The sequence below is a fragment of the Leiobunum rupestre genome, chromosome 8 (assembly GCF_980474605.1).
Source record: "Leiobunum rupestre chromosome 8, qqLeiRupe1.1.hap1, whole genome shotgun sequence".
NCBI lineage: Eukaryota > Metazoa > Arthropoda > Arachnida > Opiliones > Sclerosomatidae > Leiobunum > Leiobunum rupestre.
In genome coordinates, this window is record NC_143391.1 from 43,900,952 (window position 1) to 43,916,225 (window position 15,274).

Consider the following 15,274-nt stretch of genomic DNA (forward strand, 5'->3'; position numbering starts at 1 on the left):
TTTTATCAATGGTTATTATGAAAGGATTGTAATAGGCCTTTTCATAAATTCGCTACGACTGCCGAACTTGTTCTTGAAATTGTGCAGTCAAGCCTATGGACGAATTCATTAGCTCTCTTTAGTGGGAGAGATTGGGAAGAATTGTAGAAGTTAGAAGAAAAAAAAAGTAAACAAGAAGGCCACGTTAATTTATAGAAAGGCCTATTGATTTTTCTGTGATAAAAATAACCCTTAACTAGCTTTAATGGGGTACTAATTTTGGTGCTTTTGTCAATGGATAGGTTTATAGAAAAAGCAAGATTATTCAACTATAGTTGAAAAATCTTGGAAAAAGAGTGGAAATTTATTATTCACATGGTGATTGGGATTGTTCTTAAGGCGCTAGGTGGTTGAGAAAATGCTGCTTTTAATTGAAATATTGTCCTAATGGAGTGATAAAGTATGTAATAACATTTTCTTTTTTGCGAAATTACTCTTAGCTTGGTGCGCTAATTACGTTAAAAGACCCAGTGATTGATATATTATTCTTAATAAACAGAATGATAAAGTTATCATTTTCCATGAAATAAAAAATTTGCTCAAACGTAATACTTCGGGGTAATTGTGTGTACTCAAATGTCCGTGTCATCTTCTTTCTAGTGAAAATCAGCCTTAACGGAAACTTTTAAAGACAACACTCGCCGTCGCGGCGTGCTTGCCCCAGTTAGGGCATTTTGATCAAGAAACACCAGTGTCATATATTTGTATTAGCGCCCACCAAAATGAAGGTAGTTTATTTCAGAGAAATAATCATCATAACAAGAGTATTTTGAATCTCTTCTTCAACTTCGAGTCGTCGGGCAGCGTCTTCAATAGCTTTCTCAAATTAATTAAAATCCCGCCTAAAAGCACCAAGAGCGCTCCGGAAAGATTCAAAAAGTCTACTTCGGCGTCGAATAGCGCAAAGTCAAAAACGAAGGAACTCAGAATGTCCGCGGCGGATCTAGCGATTGAAACGGGTCCGGCGTTTTCCATTCTCAGAGCGTTGGTCAAGAACAGTTGTCCGAAAAAACTAACCAATCCTATTCCTACCATCAACAGAAAGTCCCAGTGTTCCAAGGATGGGATTTCGAAGTCGTTTTGGACGACGATAATGACTAAGGTGAGAAGGGCCGACATCCAAGCCGTGTGGAACATGACGACATTGCCGTTCGCTTTGTTGAGCAGGCTGGTGTAGACGTAGAAGCAGCTGACGCAAACTATGGAAGTAACTCCGTACGCCACTCCTTCCAACTCTGTGGTACTCCAGGGTGCTTCTCTTGTCAGGTGATACGGCAGTTTGACCACTAAGCACACTCCCACAATCATCACCACGATACTTATGGTCAGAGTAACGCTGCATTTTTCTGAAATAAAAATGTGTGGTCATATTCACACTGGATGTGTTCTCAAACATTCCACATCTTAGCAAAGTACTAGCTAATAGTATTTACAGAGCGGATGATAATGGTCATGAATGATTTGGCACTTTTCGAGTGCATTGTTCACGAATAAGTTATCTATTTTTTTCTATGGGGTCTTTTATTTAATTTACATCCGTTCTGGCGGCTTTTCCTTAGTGAAAACCCGCCATTATTTGTAGATTTCATAACAAAACATATACTGGTGAAGAAATTCAGTCAATTAGAAGATGATTTGATAAAATACCGAGGGGCTGATCACTCCGCGTAATCGGTGTACAGAGCCGTACCTTTGACTGTACTAATGGGATTACGCGTAACCTTTGAAGTCCCTGCCTTTGGCAGTGCTAATCTAAGCGTAATCCGGTGTACAGACTTTCTAAGAGTGGTTAGCCCCTCGTAAAATACGCGAAAAAGTAGATTAGTGCATAATTAAAAGGGATAATATAGCTAAATCCTAAACAAATTTGAAGAAATTAAAAAACTTACTAATAACTCGTACCAATAGGTCTTCGAACAAACAAAAAACGCGAATCTCGGATCAAATAGATCTTCGAGTAATAAACTACATAAAAACTAAATAAAATAGCCAGAAATTCCAACGGTAGACCGGTTTCGTTCTATTTGGAACTCATCAATACCGTTTAGGATTTAGTTATATTATCCCTTTTAATTATGGACTAATCTACTTTTTCGCGTATTTTATCATCCTTCGCACATTCCATAGCTGGTTTCTTCTAACTTACCTTATCGTATATACTATTTTCCACCACACTCCCCCTTTTTCGGCTTTCCGTTGCTATGCAATGCATTTTGAAATTTTTAATGTTTAGGCTTAGTTTCTCTTTTAGATATAACAGTCGCCAGCCAGATTTCCCGCACGGTACTGATGAGTTCCAAATAGAACGAAACCGGTCTACCGTTGGAATTTCTGGCTATTTTATTTAGTTTTTATGTAGTTTATTACTCGAAGATCTATTTGATCCGAGATTCGCGTTTTTGTTTGCTTGAAGACCTATTGGTACGAGTTATTAGTAAGTTATTTAATTTCTTCAAATTTGTAGGTTATAGCTTTATTATCCCTTTTCATAATGGACTTATCTACTTATTCGCTAATTATATAATCATTTTGAATAGCTAGATTCGGTTTTTATTACACACAGTGACCATTTTACCGAAAATATTAGTGATAGTCGAATAGAACTAGAATTTTCACTTGGCTCACGGACTATCGCCACCCGAGGACAGATTGTGACTGTCCTACAAGAGGAATTATTTAAAGCGTTACTTGCACGATATTTAGAAACTTCAAGTTGACACTTTCTAAATTATCATTAAGGTATAAGAAAGTAAATTTGGACCTAGTTTGGTTAAACAAAATGCGATATAATTAATTAAAAATAATTAATGAAAAAGCTGGCTTTTGGAAATAGTTCGTAAGGAGTGGTTAAAAATGACGTAACGATTATCCGTTGCTGTGATTCGATTACTAAGACTACTTCTGAGCCCAATAAAAATCCTGGATTGTAATCACGTGATTTACTCTAACTGTCTAACATCCAGTTTAGCCTAGGATACAATTTTCGGTAGATTTACTTGATAAGTATGAGTGATTCGAGCGAGGAATCAATTTATTACTCGGATTTTGATTCTGAAAGCGCGTCATCAGTCACTGATGAAACTGGTTCAGAAAATTCAATAGATTTTGAAGGTGAAATAGGCTTAGGTCCAGAAAATGTTGGTCAAATTCATGGTATTTTGCCCTACCAATTTGAGCCCTTGGCCCTTACTGATGAGGAATTAGAAAATGAAAATCAAGAGGTAGAGGATCCCTTAAATGAACGTTTACAAAATAATGATTGGTACGTAGATATCTTCCTATAAATATTATTAGTTGACATAAGTTTAATACTGTTGTCATTCCAATCATAGGTGTGGTTGTGGGAATTGCACCTCTATGCCTCTTGCTGTAGAATGTTGCTGCTCTGCCAAGACCAAGAAGAGATAAGTTCAAAAATAGAAGATCTATGCATAACCCAACATTGTGTTTCAAATTTAATTTAAAAATTACCATGTAATATTTTTGGCATAAACCAACATTTTTGGAATCTGTAGACCTTCATTTACTTAGAAAGTACAAACTTTATACTAAATTCAATCGATGACATATCGTGCAAGTAACGCTTTAACTAATTATTTTAGACTGAAATCGGCCGTGATAAACATTCCAATTGTTTATGGGTTTGTTTGTACTACTGTTCAACATTATTTTTTAATGTGTGGGCTCGTCGTACAACATTACCTTTTACTGGATATGTTCGCGGTACTACTCGTTAACATTACCTTTCAAGAATATTCTTCCAAGAATCGCAATCAGGGCTGGGCTGCTAAAAATGATCACAGTTGATTCTTCCAGCGAAAGTCTTTGAATAGTTGAAAACATGAAAAACACCCCGAAAGTATCAAAGACAACTCTTCCCAAAAGAAGGATTGTGTGGCGTCCATCCAGAACGACGCTACTTCCGCCAAACACCACAAACGGCAACATGAAACTGGCGGTGAAGGCGTACCTCACGACGGCCAGATGATTGTTCGACACATTACACAGTGTCTTCACTATTAAAGTGCAAACTGAGAAGTTTAAACCAGACAGAATCCCGAAAATTATTCCCTTATAATTGTAAATCGAAGGTCTTTCGGACGCCTTTGTACCGTTGGCCGTAGATGTCTCACCGTCCTTAGTACTCGCTTTCGGGCCATTCTTGGCTGAATGTAATACCAGCGACGACTTTTCATTCACCTTTAAAATAACACAAAAAAAATACTTCTCTCGTTTATGGTATAATTTTGTGGGTCGTATACAATAGTTATTTTTTTTATAAAAGCACAAACATTTGCACATATTTACTAAACATAGAAGATAATCTTCGGCCTCCATGCCCAAATGCTCTCCATTTTGATCCAAGATGGCGGATATTTTACGTGTACAAAAAAGGTTTTCGTGGGAGTTCTAATTACGTTTTTGAAAACGTTACATAGGTATCATTCGTGTAATATGTTGTTATCCGCCATCTTGAATCCATTATGGCGGCCATGATAGTGTACTGCACTACGCTAGAGAATTGGAATGATTTTATCGTTTTGCATCCATTATTGCAAAGTGTCGTGCCTCACTTGTAGTCTAACCGTCCAAGGCTAACTTCAACTGCGCTGCCAATTGCTCTGCTACTAAAGAGTTCTCGAATTCTTCTATTGGGTTTAAATAAACTATTCCGTAGTCACATAAAAATAACCTTGGTGACTTTCGACTTTCGCTGATTCGTGGCAGACTTTTACGGAAAGTTGGAGCTTCATCTGCGCTTTGATATTGTTTTATAGATTGGCCTATTTTGTAAATAATTGTCTACCTTGACCCTCAAAATAAATTTATGGGTACCTACCTTTTGAATCTTCATTTTATTTATTACTGCCTCCTTCACGCACTAGCCACCAGGTGTCCATTTCCTTTTTAAATAGAGACATTTTACAATATAAATTATATTTTATGTGCCTCTTTATCCCGTAAAGTCATCAACGATTGATTATTACCTGTATGCCAGTCATTGAAAAGTGTACACAAGGGAAAACCCCGCGAATGACGTTGACCTAGTTCAACGATTGTTGAAATCGGATAAGCCAAGTTGACATTGAATACCCCCCAAATGTCAGTTTCAGAGAATCCGAAATAGGTCACCCATTTCAATCTGAAACTATTATCTCGTTGCGTTTTTCTTTTTTTGAGATTCCCAATTATAGAATACCCCTAGAGCTAAATGGCGTATGGATTATTACGGTTGTTCAAAATGTTTTTTTTATTGAAAGAGTGGGAACAAACGTAAGCTTCTAAGCGCTTCAAATGACCTTAAATCTCCCGATTTTTAAGTTCTGCCGTCTTTATTCAGTTGCGGACCTAGCATCGATACAGGGCCGCCTTATCCATAAGTCAGACTAGGCAAAGTGCCTAGGGCCTACGAAAATTTTAGGAGACATTAGGGTCTACGATTCCATATAATAGGGCCTACGAAGGTCCGAAAAGTCGGTAAATGAGAGATTTTTGCCTAAGGCCTACGGAAAGGTGAAAACGGTGATGCATCGGTACGAACTCTTGGAGTTGATCGCCGAGCGACTGTGATGGGGTCTAAAAATCAGAGCGTATTCTCGTCCCCTTAGGGATATATACTGTCTATCGTAGATCGTTATATTCTTGGATATTGATATATTTTCCGATAAGGATATTTTAATTTATACAGGATTTCCGGGGAGCGTATTGGGACAGTTTGTAGTTCCTGGGTAAAGAGAATCAGGTATATTAGTAGGTGGTTTCTTTTCGCCTGTTGTCGGACTAAAAGTGTACTCTTTTTACCCTAAAACGTTTTATTCGCCTGTTCCTGGAATGATAATTACTCCGCCCCATAAACTATTGCCTTGTTCCGGAGTATTCCAAGGAGTATATCGGATATGGTCGTCTGCTAACCAGAATTAAACTGCTAAAAAGGCCACAGGCCGCCATTATGGAAAAACGTTTTTACTCTGACTCAAACTATTCGCCACCACAAAATCGGAGTAAAATTACGTCATAGCCTTACTCTTTTTACCCTACACCGAAATCCTGGAACAAGCGAAAAGAAACCACCCAATCTCAAAATTTAATCAGTGGTAATTCCCTAAAGACAGTTGCCATAACTCAGAATAACCCAGGCGTAATTCTAGGAGTCTACCAAATACCGTTTAAGCACCATAGTTTCAACCAAAGTATTTAAGCTTACCGCATTCACATCGATGAAGATTCGTATTTTTTATTAAATGAGTGTAATAAAAACCTTCAAATAATAAAAAATAATTTTGGTAAAACATATAACGTTTGTTTCTATTTTGTTGAACGATAGTCTAAAATACACTTCCGGAGAAATCATCCATATGACACGGACACGCGTTTCGCGTGGTGTGAACGACCAACAACCGTCAATGTACAAATCCGCTGGCGTCGTTCTATCCGGGCCAACACATGATTATTTTCGCACGTTGCATTCTGTCTCTACCGCTACCAATGCGCGCATGGATTTAATATCATATTATCTGACACACTGATAAATTCTGAATGTGCATTACACTTCAAAAAGTCATATCTAGTGAGAAAACTATATCTTTGTCTAATATTAGCCCGTTTAAGTTATTTTTTGGGTCGGGTCGGCCCGGCCTTTTTTTGTTGAAAGAAATCACGAGCGGGTCGGGTCGGGCTCATTTTTCTTTAAAAGAAATCGAGCCCGGGTCGGGTGCCGGGAGTAGTGGCTCACTCCTGTAATCCCAGGCGTCCGGGAGGCAGAGTTTGTGGATGGCCGTGTGAGGACGACCACTAATCCCCTAACGGGTGGTCGGAATACTTCCGCCAAGGGTGTCCTCACCCCTGTCCCCACGTATCCCCCCGTTGGCGTGGCCGTTACACATATCTCGCCCTGATTAATCAGTTATTGTGTGTGTGCTGGTGTCTAAGGCCTCGGGTCGACAACGATGTGTGTGTATCTAAAAAAAAAAACCCCGGGTCGGGTTGGGCCAGTTTTATTTTTCGTTAAAAGAAATCGAGCCCAGGCGATATATGAAAAATTAAAATTTCACAGTTTAAATCCAGTAGGGTCCTTAATTTAAAATATTCCATTACCTTTAAATTTCTAAATAGCCTATTACACTAAACAGAATAAGAAAAGAGCATCTGGAAATACTTTATTTAATCAAGGCTCGTGCATGGTCGCCAAAAATATTTTTTTTCTGGTCTTTTTAAAAAAAATCTTATAATCAGCTAGGCTAATACCCAAAGCACCACCTTAGGCCTAAGCCATCAAGCGACTTTTGAAGCCATTAATTCAGGTGGCCGGGTTACAATGCGTAGGAGGGTGGTGGCAAGCCCTGCATGCCAATAGATCGCGCCAACCAGTGGGGAGATAACTTTCAAACACAACGCAGAAGAAGTTGTTCCGAGTTTTCACCCAGTGCCACAAGCTAGTATCGAACCCGGCTCCTTTTGCTGCGAGGCAAAAGTGCTAACCACTCCACCACCCAAGATGCATATCAAGATGCTCGAATCTTTGGGCCACGTAGTAATCGCACCTACAAAGCACATGAGAGGCGGTTTCCTCCTCAACCTGACTTGCCCTACAGATTGGATCATCATTGATTCCAATCAAGTAAAGATGTCTGTTAAGAAGGCAGTGACCTGTTAGTAGCCCAAGACCCACCTTATATTAGATTTGGAGACCAAGATAAATTCCATAGCTCTCTGCCTAGAGGGGCCCGAGATAAACTCTTTAGCCTGCCTTTGGCCATCCATTTCAAGCCAAAGCTTGAGTTGACGGTCAGTCATAAAATTAGAGATAAGACCACGCACTATGCTAGAGCGGATAGGAACGGCAGGTTCAGGACCAAAGAACCCAGTCTCTGTTCCCTTCTTGGCTAAAGCATCGGCCTTCTCATTACCATAGAACCCCGATGGCCAGGAACCCAATAGAGCTGAACTTTTATTTTTGGTGCCTAGCTCCGAGAGGAGATTCAAACAGCTATAAACCAGTTTTGAAGAGACCTGAAACTGGTTGAGAGCCGAATAATTTTGGATAACTTTGCCATGAAGCTTCTTTTTAAGACAAAAGTCAACACAGACCCATCGGTAAACCAGACGATTTCTCCTCTGGCCCCGAGGGTTTTGTGATTAAACCACTCCGTACGGCTTGTAAAATAGGTATTGAAAGGCTTACTAAAATGTAATTTCGTAGCCATAATACCAGAACCCATTAGGAAGACAGGTAACTGACAAGAAATTTCCCGGTAAATCTTGGTGTGGCTATTTTCCCAAATATTTGCCCTCCACCAACCATTCAGGTTGAACCTATAGGCTCCCATAGCAGCTTCCTCTATGAAAAGATGATGAATAAGAATGTTCAGGATAATTTCTAGAGAAACACTTGGGGCTGTTCTCATACAGGGTTCATATATACATGGAAATCAGTGAAAACCTGGAATTATCAGTGAAATTTATTTTAAGCAAAAAAGTCAGGGAAATGAAAATTTTCCTGAAAAATCAGGGAAATCAGGGAAAATAATTATGAGAACTCCAAATTATGTGCAATTTGTTTTAGTATTACTGAAATTATTACTTAGTATTGAATTCATACGTTCAATCTTGACTATATTTTATTAGAAAGTGTAACAGTAATGCTTTTAACAATGCAATTAGTTATGCCATGAAGGGCAGTCTCAGTAGATTTACCTTTTTAGTAGGCATACTGAGCCGTTGAGAGAGGCGTTTGAGAAATTATCACCCCTCTAATATAATTGTCTACCAATTTTTCCAAAACCTTTAGAAAAAAGGAAGCCAAACTGATTGGCCTAATGGCTTTAGCCTCGAGATAGTTCAATTTCCCTGGCTTCGGAATAAAGATCACCCTAGAAAGTTTCCAGGTGCTTGGAATATATCCAAGGGCAATACAAGCCCTATAGATTCTACTCAGCATGGGGCAGATAATATCAATGCCCTCCTGCAAAAGAATGGGAATAATCTCATCCAGCCCTGGAGACTTATATTGCTTAAAAGGTTTTATTGCCCAAATAAGTCTGGAATGCGTGACAATTCTATTCGCCACCGCCCAATCTTCCCTTTTGGTACCTGCAATCCTAATGGGAAGGGGATCAGAATCAGTGCTATTCGTAGTTCTGGAGTCATGAAAGTGAACATCTAACATTTGAGTCTCCTTACCCGACGAAGAATGACTGCCATCTTTCAACTTAATAGTGTCAAGATTAGTCTCAAGTGTCTTATCGTTGGCCATAATTTTCATTAACTTGGCCGTACTGGGAATCTCAGAGATATCCTCACAGAAATTCATCCACGAGTCCCTCTTTGCCTCAAGGATGGCCTTATGGTAGGCAGTGAGGGTGTGCTTATAAGCAACTCAATCACCCGACCTATTAGCTTTGTTAAAAAGCCTCCTAGTTTCTTTGCGAAGTCTGCCAATCTCATGATTCCACCGAGGAACTAACCTTGGCTGGTTGGTAGACTTCACTGGACAGTTGCGGTGGTAGAAGTCGATAATGGCATGTTGAACGCGATCAACAGCCAAATCGAAATCCAGCACCGATAACAGCCTAGGCTTATCATCCTTCAGATGAAAATTTAAATCATCTCTATAACCAGGCCAATTGGTTCGCCTGGGATTGTGAAGTTCGGTATAAACCTGAACCACTTTCATCCGGACTTCATAGCAAATATGTCTGTGATCCGACAATGACGGTTCACTAGATTCCTGCCAGTCATAAATTAGAGCTGCGAAATTTTCTGTACATAGCGTGAGATCAATGACCTCACTTCTGTTACGAGTAATATGAACTTTAGTACTTGTTGTATATGATTGTAATGAGAATTCCCCTCGCTAGAGGGCAGAACGAGATGTACATAAAAAGAGACAAAGCAGTCTCAAGATCAGATAGAAGTTTAAAAAAGTATTAAAGAATAATGCTAAAGTTATATTCGAGTTTTAATGAAGTCTAAGTAAATACAACATGGTGACAACTCTATTCGAATCCATTCCTCTCTAAGATTTACCAAATTACTTGCCACTCGGTTACAAAAGTTCCCCTTCTCTGCTAAGCCTTGTTTCCCGCCAAATTCGGCGTCTTGAAAGATGACACAATCAACTCACTCGACTACGGCCAGTATCAAGTGTCTTGACAATTTTAATCCCGGACCAGACCCTGCCACAGCATGGGAAGACTACAAAGAAAGTTTTACCATTTATGCCACAGCTGTGAAACTTACTAAGGATCCCGTCCCTATTCAAGTAGCTCATTTTCTCCATGCTCTTGGTTCTAATGGACGAAAAATCTACAAAACTTTGGGTATTACTGAGACTGGTGATAATCTTACACTCAAAGTAATATTTGATGCTTTTGACAAATATTACGCACCTCAGAAAAACCTCCTCTACTTGCGTTTTCTTCAACACACGCCAATCTGAAACTCAACCATTCAATGACTTTCTCCTCGATCTCCGTACGAAAGCTCAAGAGTGTGCTCTTGATACCCTATCTGACTCCTTGCTATGTCTAATGATAGTTTATGGCATACGCAATGAAAAACTACGAAAAACTTTACTCGCCACACCAAACCTGACGTTGGATACAGCCATTCTTCTCAGCCAGTCTGACGAGCTAGCCAAAACACACGCATCGTTAATGGAATCTCCGGGTATCAGTCAACCAGCAGTCACAAGCCATATCGATGCCCTTCAACATAAATACAATAACCGACATAGTTCTCACATACAACCACCCCAACGATTTAATCGTGAGTCGAGTCACCAATCCTCCCACCGTTTCTCTACCCCGCAACGCACACAACCACGTAATGACTATCAACAACCAACTTTCCCTCGGCAACAACAGCATACAAATTACAACACTGCACGTCCTCCTCAATCTTCTTCACGTCACTTGCCCATCCACGCCCAAGCTACCTCTACACACTTTCGATCACTTATGTGCAATAACTGTGGTAAATCACATCAACGTAATGAATTTCCAGCGAAGAGATTTTCCTGTCTTCGTTGCGGATCTCTAGGTCACTGGGCCAGCAAATGTGAGGCATTTGCTCTTGACACAGACACCCTGCTACCTGATGAAAGGCCAGATGCCTATTCTTCTTGCGATGCACCTTCCTACTTTATACCTACTCCATCACACCCCGACTCATTATCGGATGACTTCGATGATTTCTCACTATACGGCCTCACACTTGACATCCACAATGTCACAACCTACAATTCTCAACAATATACGGCCAAGCCTACCACAAACATGCTTGATGATTTGTACATCTACAACCAAGTTGTAACTCTGAAACTGGATACTGGCTCGCAAGTGAACATGCTACCGATAGAGCTATATCACCCGTACAAAAATCGTGTATAGAAAATCTATAGAAATATATAGAGGTTTATAGAAAGGCTATGGGACACGAAGAAAATACCACTATTTTTTTTTGGGAAATGTTTATGGTTTTAAAAACTTCAAATATCTATAGTTATTCCCAAAGTACTCTATACGTTTTCGAGCTACCCCCATCAAGCCCTTACAAAAATATGTCTATTGAAAACCCGAGATTTATCTCCATAGTTTTCCTTGGTTTTTAATACTTTTCCTGGGTTATTTTAATGGTTTATCTTTGGCTTTTTAATAGATTTTCTTTAGCTATTTCGGTCAATTTTCTATAACAAAAGATCATTTAGAGTTTTAACTGTATAGTTTTCCTTGGTTTTTAATACTTTTCCTAGGTCATTTTAATGGTTTATCTTTGCCTTTTTAGTAGATTTTTTTTCGATATTTGAGTTAATTTCTGAACCTTTTATTAAAGTTATTTATATAGATTTACCAAATGTTTTTAAAAAACTTCACTGGTAATTATAGTTCAATTTCTATAGAATTTATTGTGTTTTTTGTTGTTAAAACACCAGTTTTTCACTGGTATATAGTGGAATGTCTGTAGAATTGGCCGTTTTTTTAAACAGCAATTATTCATTTGTAAATTTAGTGGAATTTCTACACGATTTACCAATTGTTATTTTTAGAAAACAGCATAATTAACCGGGTAGCGGCTTCCAGATTTGGCTTGTTGAAATATACATCGCATAAACTGTATGAGCATCATCCTTTAAACACATTATTCGCCTATTTACATGTATCACAACTAACGGAAGAAACGATAGTTAATAGCATAGACCCGGGACTTATTATGTTGCAGACAGTGTGATGCTTTTCAAGAAAATACCCTCAACTTTACGTAATTAAGCAGCTTGTCGTGTATCAGAAATAAGGTGCATTTAATTGACTATGCACAGTGTTACCGGTCATAGCGTATAATAGTCTTTGAATACAAGTTTTCGGTTTCTACCGAAAGATATGATATCCAAGTCTCAAGGTCTCATTCGGAATATATGGTCTCAAGGTCTCCGTTGGAAGATTGGGTCACTTGGGTCTCCAAATCGCCGCCGGAAAAACTACTCTCCAGGTCTTTGCCGAAAGATATGATCTCCGGGTATTCAGATCTCCGTCAAAAGGTCTGGCCACTAGGTCTACGTCGGTAGGTCTCGTCTCCAGGTCTCCGATGGAAAGTCTGTTCTGCAGGTCTCTGCCGGAAAGTCTGGTCGCCAGGAAGATCATCTTCTGACGGTTTCTGATATCTAATTTCCACTTTGTTCTAATAACAAGTCTCCGGTCTTTCGTCTTAATTGAAAGTCTTGGTTTCCGGTTTTTCAACAATTGTTTTTCTTAGTGAAATTTAATTTAATATTTGAAACCGTTTCGATTACTAATAGACTTTGGATCTTCTTAAAAATCAAGCCGGCGAAGGAGATTGTTCAGGCCTAGTATTTCGTATGAAATGTGGATGCCACGGTTCGCCACATCCGTCGTAATGTTTTATTTCTTTTGCATTTTAACGTTTGCATAAATTGAATCATTTGTTATGAATATTTATATCTCGTACTTAATGTTAGCTTCTCGGCCTTTTGGTTAAGACCAAAGTGTAGTATCTGTGTTCTAAATACTTTCAATTAGGTTCACTCGGATGTTATTTGTTGCGGCATCTACCCCAAGTCAATCTGAGCTACTCTGCCAGCTGTTAAAAGTTTTCGTAAAAGGATATTATAATATTCAAAGAATTCTCTAACACACTCCAATATAATTCTATAAATAAAGCTATAAGAACTCTAATAAAATTCGAAAGTTATACTATAGATATTCTATACAGTTTTTCTATAAAAATAACCAATAAAAACCTTTAGTGTTCTAAGATATTGTTAAGAACATCTTTCGATGGGTTGTAATGTTTTCTGAAATAACATTCGGTAAATTCTATAGGTTTTCTACTATAATTAACAGTAAAAAATTGGTGTTTTCTAAACTCAAATCAGCCCATTCTATAAAAATGCCACTATTTAAAATTGAAAAATTTATATTTTCAAACAAAAAACATTCGGTAAATTCTATAGAAATTTAACTATATTTACCAGTTCAAAAGTGTTTGTTTCCTCAAAAACCAATCAGATAATTCTATAGAGAAAACTTTAAAAGGGTTTTTTTTACAGAAAATTGACCCAAATTTCTAAAGAAAACCCATTGAAAAACCAAGGAAAAGCTATGGAGATTAAACGTGGGTTTTCTATAGACATATTTTTGTACGGGCAATCTTTTCCGTTACAACCGCCCCTCCACCAACCTTCTCACAGAGTAATGGCCTATGCAGGTCATACCGTACCGATTGTGGGCGTAGCCACCCTTCCATGTGCCTCTAATTCTTGCCGAGCTTACTGCGATTTTTATATTACTACAGCTTCTAGTCAGCCCATTCTTGGTGCCAAAGATTCTATAAAATTTGGTTATATTCAACGCATTGAAAACCCACTATTTACAAACCAAAATCTCTCAACCCATTCCTTACTGACCCCCGCGACGTTCCCAAAACATCTCTCGGACCAGCTAAATCTCTCCCTTGTTTCACCCTCTGACATAATCGAGCAATTCAATTCACTTTTCGACGCTATTGGTTCTTTAAATGGTGAACATGACATAAAACTCCACAAAAGTGCTATACCGTGTATATCGTCCGCGCGAAAAATGCCTCATGCTCTTCGTCCCAAGGTGCAGAAAGAACTTCAGCGTATGTTAGACGCCAACGTAATTGCTCCGGTATCTGGTCCAACAGAGTGGGTTCACCCCATGGTTGTGGTCACCAAGCCTGATGGCAGATTAAACTTACTGAACAAAGCTCAAACTTGTGCACATTTGCCACTCCATTTGGCCTCTATAAATTTCTTCGACTTCCCTATGGCATTTGTACTGCTACTGAAATATTTCAGCGCACTATGAAAATGATTTTTCCACCACACTCATTCCCCAACTTACACATTTCCGCGGATGACATGCTGCTACCATCACCTGACATTACATCTCACAAGCATGACCTCGTGAAATTTCTTAACACAGCTAAGGATCACTCACTAACCTTCTCCAAACAAAAAATTCAACTTGCGGTTGACAAAATCAAATATCTCGGCAATGAACTGACACCCGCTGGAGTGCAAATTGACTCCGCCAAAATTGACGCTATCACCTCAATGTCCCCCCCAAACGACGTCAAAAGTCTACAACGTTTTTTAGGCATGATTAACTATCTAGTACGTTTTATTCCCGATGCTGCCACTCATACCTCACCCTTGCGTAATCTACTTAAAAAAGGAACTGAATTCACCTGGGATGACAACTACAATGAACACTTTAACCACCTTAAAAACTGTCTTACCACCGCACCTGTTCTTGCTTTCTTTCGCCCAGATCGACCTATCGTGCTGTCAGTTGATGCCAGTCCCACAGGTGCCGGAGCTGTTCTTCTGCAAGATGATCATCCAGTGGAGTATTCCTCCATCTCATTCAACACGACGCAGTGCCGCTATGCACACATCGAAAAGGAACTCTTAGCAATAGTGTATGCCTGTGAACACTTCAACTATTATCTCGTTGCCACTAAAGTCACGATTCACACGGACCACAAGCCGCTTCTAGCCATAGTGCACAAGCCTCTTCAGCTACTCTCTCCTCGCCTTCAGCGATTAGTTCTTCGTCTCTCAAGATACGATATACGTTTAGTATATGTTCCAGGAAAAAGTCTATTTATAGCGGACGCACTCTCCCGCTCGCCACGACCACAAACTTCATTTGACACCTCTGACTTGGATGGCCCCTGCACAGCAGTGCATACA

General features: G+C 39.2%; 1 protein-coding gene across 1 annotated transcript; it reads right to left on the reverse strand.

Moving 5' to 3' along the window:
• Positions 1–792: 792 nt before the first annotated feature.
• On the reverse strand, positions 793–9,292 carry LOC149933429 (solute carrier family 35 member G1-like). Its single transcript, XM_090157295.1, has 4 exons — positions 9,130–9,292; positions 8,249–8,377; positions 3,783–4,070; positions 793–1,385 (listed from the first exon to the last, which is right to left on the reverse strand). Exons 1-4 carry the CDS (start codon positions 9,290–9,292, stop codon positions 793–795), a joined length of 1,173 nt encoding a protein of 390 aa, XP_090013421.1.
• Between the last annotated feature and the right edge of the window lie 5,982 nt (positions 9,293–15,274).

What these genes read in the sequence shown, in the direction of transcription:
- LOC149933429 (XM_090157295.1), bottom strand. Translation starts at nt 9,292, where the DNA reads ATGGCCAACGATAAGACACTTGAGACTAATCTTGACACTATTAAGTTG. An exon ending in CCTTCCCATTAGGATTGCAG is followed by an intron (nt 8,378 to 9,129) that starts GTACCAAAAGGG and finishes ATCTTTTCATAG; the next exon opens with AGGAAGCTGCTATGGGAGCC. An exon ending in TGGAAGAATATTCTTGAAAG is followed by an intron (nt 1,386 to 3,782) that starts GTAATGTTAACG and finishes TTTTTATTTCAG; the next exon opens with AAAAATGCAGCGTTACTCTG.